The 7316-nt window shown below is 58.0% G+C and overlaps 1 protein-coding gene across 1 annotated transcript; it reads left to right on the forward strand.

Annotated features, from left to right (window-relative positions):
• The first annotated feature begins 3512 nt into the window (after window positions 1–3512).
• Window positions 3513–6644, forward strand: TLX3 (T cell leukemia homeobox 3). Its single transcript, XM_036884784.2, has 3 exons — window positions 3513–4083; window positions 4439–4682; window positions 5591–6644. Exons 1-3 carry the CDS (start codon window positions 3522–3524, stop codon window positions 5799–5801), a joined length of 1017 nt encoding a protein of 338 aa, XP_036740679.2. The 5' UTR covers window positions 3513–3521; the 3' UTR covers window positions 5802–6644.
• Window positions 6645–7316: the final 672 nt, after the last annotated feature.

Consider the following 7316-nt stretch of genomic DNA (forward strand, 5'->3'; position numbering starts at 1 on the left):
CCAAAGGCCTCCACCAGCTCTACCCCTTCTCCCAGCTTTTCCATGGGGAAGAGTAGGGGTATACTGCATCCCAGAAGTCTTTCTGGATCCAGGACTCCTGGCCCCATGTCTTCAGTTCTTAGAATTTTCATAGTCTAATCTGTGTGTGTGTATATCTGTCATTGTTTAATCAATAGCAGGCAAGAAGGGACAGCAAAAAATTACAATATCAGGAACACCAAATACACATCAAAACATATTTGGCCAAAAAAGCACTTGGAGGTAAATGGATGGCCTTACATGTACTTACAAAAAATAGAGACTGACAAAAAAAAAACTAAATTTTCACCTTAACAAAGAAGAAATTAATAAAAATAAATCACAGCATTCCTGAAAGAGATGACATAAAAAAGAAGATAATGAAATAACAGTCTTTCTTTAAGACCCATAAAATAGACAAACCTTTGGCAAATATGATCAAGAGAAGGCACAACTGTGTAACACTGAGAATGAAGAGCGGAGAGGATGTTTTCTCAGAGTCACGTGAGAGTTTCAAATTATGAGCGAATCTTCCCATAATGTTTTAACAATGAGTTTGAAAAATTGGATGAAATGGACAATATTCTGGGCACTGGCTTCCAGATTTGAGCATGCATCAGAATCACCTGGAGGGCTTGTTAAATCAGATTGCTGAGCCCTACCCTGGTTTCTGATTCAGTAGATCTGGGCTCGGGTCCAAGAATTTGCAAGTCTAACAAATTCCCAGGTGATGCTGGTGCGGCTGGTCTGGGAACACACTTTGAGAAACAACTGTCCCAGGGACGACTTCCTGTCCTGTTTACTCCCCTTCCTGAGTTGCCTAACAGCTCTGTTCTGTCTGAATTAGGAAAGAGGGGTTGTGATCAGTGGCCCAAAGCACCTGCTGCTGGATGACTGAGAACCCCAGTATCTGAGAAAGCCAGGTCCCATGCAGTGGGGCAGTGCCCTTCCCTATGCCAATCACTGCACTGAGGGCTTTCCCCTGGATGAGCTCATTTAATCCATGATGCTACTGTTGCTTTACTAAATGAGGAAACTGAGGCACAAAAAGGACAAATAATTTCCTGAATCCACAGCTAGTAGATGGAGGTAGAATATAGTTCTTAAGCACTGGGCCATTCGCCCTGCCCTGGGAGCAACGTTGGCCATACCACCCACACATTCTCCCTAATTCTGTGCCCACATACCCATGTGGGCTCTATCAACCCAACTTAACAGGCCAGAAAATGGCAAGGACAGGCCCAGAAGCTGGGGCTCTGGATGCCAGAAGGGAAGTGGAGCTGGTGAGGCACCAAGGCCAGCCCCTGAGTGGGGATCATGGGAACCCCCTGAACCCTCTGACCCTCATTCCCCTCACCAGGGAAAAAATGGGATCAATAACAGCTCTTTTCTCACAGGAATGAGTAAGTGCCCAGCCGCCACCTGGCACACGCTGAGCTCTCTGTCCTGTTGTTAAAGTCGTTATTATGTAACAGCCAGAATTCTCACAGGCACCTCCATAGACCTGGTCTCATTTACTCCTCACGGCCATCCTGGGGGTAGCTATTACCCTTCTGCTTTACAAATGAGGAAAATGAGGCTCCAGGAGGGACGATGAAGGACCAAACATCCCTCAGCCGGCCGGTGGCAGAGCCTGAAATAGAAGCAAAGATCCCCCGGCCTCCCAGCCATGAGGCTACTTCATCTGAAGGTCCTTGTCTCCCAAAGGGAGCAGAGAAGGGCTTGTCCGTGCCCCAGGCACCCTGCTCTCCTCACCCTGGACTGCTCAGCGGGTTCATTCTCCCCGCCCAACATCAAGGCTCCACAAGGGCCAGTGACTTGTGCAAGGTCACACAGTGGGCAGTGACCTAACTCAGGGACCAGGCTTTAAGACTGCAAATACTGTGGCCTCTCCATTTTTCCACAGATTATTAAGACTCCCCAAGGTGCTGCCTCTTGCCCTTTGTGATCCTCTGAGACTGACCCCCACCCATAGATGACACATCTTTCTCTCCAAGATACTGAGCCTCAAGTAAAATAAAACTGCAAACAAATAAACAAGAACATACAAATAATGCGTCAGCCATCAACGAGGGGGTGGGGGTGGGAGGGCAACTGCAGCGCTCAGTGCCCACTATGACAGGCCCTAAACCCTGCGCTCTCTCAAGCTTTCCGCAAGGATCATGACAATTCTATAATGCATACATTGCCCATTTTACAAATAAGAAAAGCAAAGCCTAAAGATACGGAGTCAGTTGCTCAAGGTCACTCAACTATGAAATGACCGACCCGAATGTGAACACCCTTCTAGCCAACTGCCCATCTGAGCTCTAACCACGTTGGCAAAACAGGAAATGGAGCTCAAGGAGGAGGCCTGGCCAGGGGTGCAGCAGTCAGCTTGCACCTAACGATTTTAGAATTAATGGGCAGAAAACGATTTGCAGTTTCCCCAGGGAGAGGTTGGCATGGGGAGTGACCGTCCTGCATGCAGCCCTACCCACGGTGTCTCTCGGCCAGCCAGGACAGCTCCGGAGGGAGCTGAAACAGGGAGTGCTGTCAGCACCGAGGCAGGACTGGAGTGGGAAGGACTCCCTACTCTCCTTACCCAAAGAAATCCCGCTATTTGCTCTAAATATGAACCGCCCCCGCCCTTGCTCCTGGGGTAACCCAGGTCCCCACACTTGCCGCGCTGCGGGCGGGTCCCCACGCGCGAACACATTCCCGTCTATCCTGCAACGAATTTCGAGAGGTCGGATCCCCTCTCCCCACCTGGCGACCCTGGGTCCCTAAGTCCAGCCGGGCCGGGCACGCGTGGGCACCTGCGAGTCACGCCTCGGTCCGCCTGTCAGGAGCCAGGGAGCGTCTCCAAAGTGGCCGCGACGCCGCGGCCGAAGCCCGGGCGGGGGCGAATTCTCCCCAAGCGGGTCGGTGTACTCTGAGCGCGAGCACTCCAAGATGCTGCCCTCAGCCCGCGCGCAGGAAGCGCGGAGCTTGAGCCCCGTGGTGCGCCCATTCGTTGCTCCCGCGGCCGTGGAGTGTCCAAGACGCTTCCGTGGATTCCGCAGGGTCGTCCCAGGCCTGCGACTCCATTGTAATTGAAAGGGCTCATAATGTTTGGGTTTTGCTCTGATGAAAAAAATTGGAAGAAAACGAAAACCCTCTTAGCAAACGACAATTTCACTAGCAGAGCGCCCTTGTTCGCCCAGTGCTGCGGCCAGGAAGCAGCCCCGGCCGGGGAAGAGCGGGGAGCGTCTGCTAATTGCAGCTTCGTTAGATTTCGGATTTCGGAGGCTGAGGTTCCAGCGCTAATATCCGCCGCCCATTATCTCGGCTAATAAATTTGACCTATTGTTCGTTTGTTAAAATGATGTCACCTTGGAACAGTCCCTAAGCTCCTATTTCCATGAATTAGGCCTTTATTGAAAGCCAGGAGCCAATGGGAGGAGAGAGGCTTGTTGATCGCAGCCAATGGCTGCGGCGGGAGAGGAATTAGCAGCGGAAACTCCAGGTTCGGTTCAAGAAAGATGACACAGAGCCTGTCGGGCCCGCGCACTCTTGGCAAAGTTTCAGTGCGACGAGAGGCGCCGGGCGTTCCATGGCCGCGCCGTAACGGGGACCCAGCCGCCTCCCCGCCCAGCCCAGCCCAGCCCTTCTGCCCTCCCAGGATGGAGGCGCCCGCCAGCGCGCAGACCCCGCACCCGCACGAGCCCATCAGCTTCGGCATAGACCAGATCCTCAACAGCCCCGACCAGGACAGCGCTCCAGCCCCGCGGGGCCCCGACGGCGCCAGCTACCTGGGAGGGCCCCCCGGGGGCCGTCCGGGCGCCGCATACCCGTCTCTGCCTGCCTCCTTTGCCGGCCTCGGCGCGCCCTTCGAGGACGCGGGATCTTACAGTGTCAACCTGAGCCTGGCTCCAGCAGGCGTAATCCGGGTGCCAGCACACAGGCCGCTGCCCGGGGCCGTGCCGCCGCCTCTGCCTAGCGCGCTGCCCGCCATGCCCTCCGTGCCCACGGTCTCCAGCCTGGGCGGCCTCAATTTCCCCTGGATGGAGAGCAGTCGCCGCTTCGTGAAAGACCGCTTCACAGGTGAGCAGGGCGAGCGAACAGGCGCCAGGCCTCGTCCCTGGAGGGGCCAGAGGCGCCGCGCCGTATGTGCTCCACCCCGGGAAACGATTCCCGAGGCCCTAGCGCGGCCAAGGCCTGAGCGCCCAGGGCCCGGGGCAACCTAGTGGGGAGGAAAAACAGGGAGTTTTGGGGAAAATAAGCCTGTGCCAGGGGGAAGAGGGAGGCATCTCCCAACCGGCTTGGTGCAGCTGGGGACTCGCGGGACCAACGAAATCGCGGGGCACTCTGTTCCCCACCGGGCGGGACGGGATCCGCGTGGGGCCTGAGCGGCGGTAGAGCCAGGCTGAGTTTCAGCGGGCCTCGTGTGTCTCCGCAGCGGCGGCGGCGCTCACGCCCTTCACAGTGACCAGGCGCATCGGCCACCCCTACCAGAACAGGACGCCGCCCAAGCGTAAGAAGCCGCGCACGTCCTTTTCTCGGGTGCAGATCTGCGAGCTGGAAAAGCGGTTCCATCGCCAGAAGTACCTGGCCTCGGCCGAGAGGGCGGCGCTCGCTAAGTCCCTCAAAATGACGGACGCGCAGGTCAAGACCTGGTTCCAAAACCGGAGGACCAAATGGCGGTGAGAGAGGCCCGGCCCGCCCACCTTTCATCTGCCCTGAGCCACAGCCCGGCGCTCTCCCCTTCCTGTGCTACCCACTACCTACCTACGCCCCGACCCCGGGCTGCGCCTCCCGCCTCCTTCCCTGATTTTATCTCCCTTCTCTCCTTCCCGCCCGACCGAGCTTCTCTCCCCACTCTCCCGCGCCTTGGCATCTCCTCCAGTCCCATCTTTGTATCGCTCCCGTGCGCCTCTCCAACTATCTCCGGGTTTTATTCTGTCTCCTGCACTCCCTGGGTTTCCTGTCAACTGCCCCCCAGCCCCACCCTATGCCTCTCGCTCTCCCCTTAATCCCCTCCGCTTGCCCTCCCGGATGTCTGACAATCCGTGCAAGATCCGAGTTCTCCCTCTAGCACCCCATCCCAACTCCAGCCCCGTTTTTATCCCATCCGTTTCGATCTAACCCGTAAACGGCGAAGCGATCGCGTCCCGGAAGAGGGGTTCGAGACAGGGCCTGGGAGAACTGAATGAGACTGCCACAGCCCTGGGACGCCGCGCGGGCAGTGCAGAGCCAGCCTACCCACCCGCGGACCCCAGTGACCTGGATGCCCGCAGGGCCGACTCAGTTACACACACACCCTGACATTGTTATCTAGCAGAAGAAACAATCTCTGTTGGTAAAGCCAAGATACCCTGGCGTGCAGGTGGGCGGCAGGCAGAGTACCCTCCCAGCGATCGCCCGGTGCACAATAAAAACAAACGATTCCCACTCACTCCTCGGACACGCGGGCCTCGGGCTCACAGCACTGGGTGGGAAGCAGACAGGCTCTCCGCCTCGAGGCTCCCTGTTGGCCTCGGCTCCCAAGAGGGCTGGGGCCCCGCAGTGCCGGGTGCCTGACGGTACTGTCCCTCTCCCTCCCCTGGTGCAGGCGGCAGACGGCGGAGGAGCGGGAGGCGGAGCGGCAGCAGGCGAGCCGGCTCATGCTGCAGCTGCAACACGACGCCTTCCAAAAGAGCCTCAACGACTCCATCCAGCCCGACCCGCTCTGTCTGCACAACTCGTCGCTCTTCGCTCTGCAGAATCTGCAGCCCTGGGAGGAAGATAGCTCCAAAGTCCCCGCCGTCACCTCTCTGGTGTGAGCCACCGGGGCGCACCGTCGCCAAGGATCGCTGCCCCCATCCGGCATGGCGTCCCGGGCCCCCAGCCGGGCTGGGGGGGGGGACCGAGGCCGAGAGGGGAAGGGGTCGCTGAGCTCGAGTAGGCCCCGGGGCGCCGCCGCATCCCCGCAGGCCGCGGAGGGAGGCTTGGCCCGGGCTCCGCGCGGCTGCACAATCCGAGACCCCGCTCCGCTCCCAGTCCCGCCCCAGGCCCGGGCCTGACAAAGAAAGCGCCTTACGTTTCTCCGCCCCTCGCCCGCACCCCCGGGCCGGGCGCCTGTATTATACTTTGTACTTTTGCCCAAACGTGTAAATAATAAAAGTTTTGGCTTTTTTCTTTAGAAACCCGCCACCTGCTTCCCCTGCGGGAGCCTCTGTGGGAGGGGCAGCCGACCAGGTGGTTGGGGAAAGCGCCAGGGGCTGGGGCACCCTGCATTTAGGCTGGGTCCACTCCTCTCCTTTTCCGTTCCTTTTATTTAAGTCGTTTTATTTAATAAAAAAGTTAGCTATTTCACTTAACGCCGCTTTTATTTCGTTTTCGTTCCAAAAATGCTCGGCGACCTCCGGCCCTGTGCCCCACCCCTACGGCGCTAGAGGCCGAGCCGCGGCGTTCGGGGGTAAGTCCACTTCTCCAAGCTTCTTCTCTATTCGCTTCAGCTCGAACCCCGGACCGGGGCCCCGCGGAGGACCCGCGGTGCAGGTCAGTGCGTGCCGGCCGCCTGCAGTCTGGGTGCCGCGGGCTGGGGTGGAGGTCGGCAGGGCACTCTCAGCCAGGAGGTCGCACACCAGCGCCTGGCAGAGTTGGGAGCTGAAAGGCCCCGCCTAGGCGAGCACTTAGGCAGTCACAGGTCAGACCCATCTAGGGGGTGGGTGGCACGGTGACCTTGAAGTTCTTGAAACGAGGAACCCCCTCCCCGGCCGCGCCCACACCCCACTGCTTTTATCCAGTGAGGGCTCGGAAGGCTCTGGGCCGGACCCACCGACTGGCCGCAGGAGATCAGGGCGCTCTGTGGGTGGGCTGGGCGCTCATCCGGGCGCGTCCAGCGTCTCCAAACGCTTGGCGTCTAGGGAGTAAGTGCAGCGCACAGCCCCGGGATACCCGCGCCCTTTGGGGTTGTGTGGGACTACAGGTGAAGCGTGACGTCGTGTGACGTCGCCGCAGCCTCGGTGACATCCCTAAATAGGAGGGCGGGGCGCCTGGAAGCAGAACACTGAGCCCAGGTGTGAACGCGGCGCGATGCGGCCCACCCAGTTTTACCTCGGCATAAAAGCTGAAGTTTTGGGATCAGGGGATGGGCGGAGCGTGGGCCCTTCCAACAAAGACAATCATACACTCAGTGCTTCCGTGAACTTCCTCTTGCTCCCTGAGATTTTTCAGCTTATCACTCTCCCTTTCGATCTTTTAAAAACTTTACTTATTTCTGGCCTCTCCACCATTTCTTTCTCTATTTCCTGTTTTCTTCTGTGTTACTCTTGGTCTCCGTGTTACTATATCTT

Source organism: Manis pentadactyla, chromosome 2 (assembly GCF_030020395.1).
Source record: "Manis pentadactyla isolate mManPen7 chromosome 2, mManPen7.hap1, whole genome shotgun sequence".
NCBI lineage: Eukaryota > Metazoa > Chordata > Mammalia > Pholidota > Manidae > Manis > Manis pentadactyla.

Coding starts and splice junctions, on each gene's coding strand:
- TLX3 (XM_036884784.2), top strand. CDS start 3,522: ATGACACAGAGCCTGTCGGGCCCGCGCACTCTTGGCAAAGTTTCAGTG. Junction 4,084..4,438: donor CGTGAAAGACCGCTTCACAG/GTGAGCAGGGCG, acceptor GTGTCTCCGCAG/CGGCGGCGGCGCTCACGCCC. Junction 4,683..5,590: donor AACCGGAGGACCAAATGGCG/GTGAGAGAGGCC, acceptor CCCCTGGTGCAG/GCGGCAGACGGCGGAGGAGC.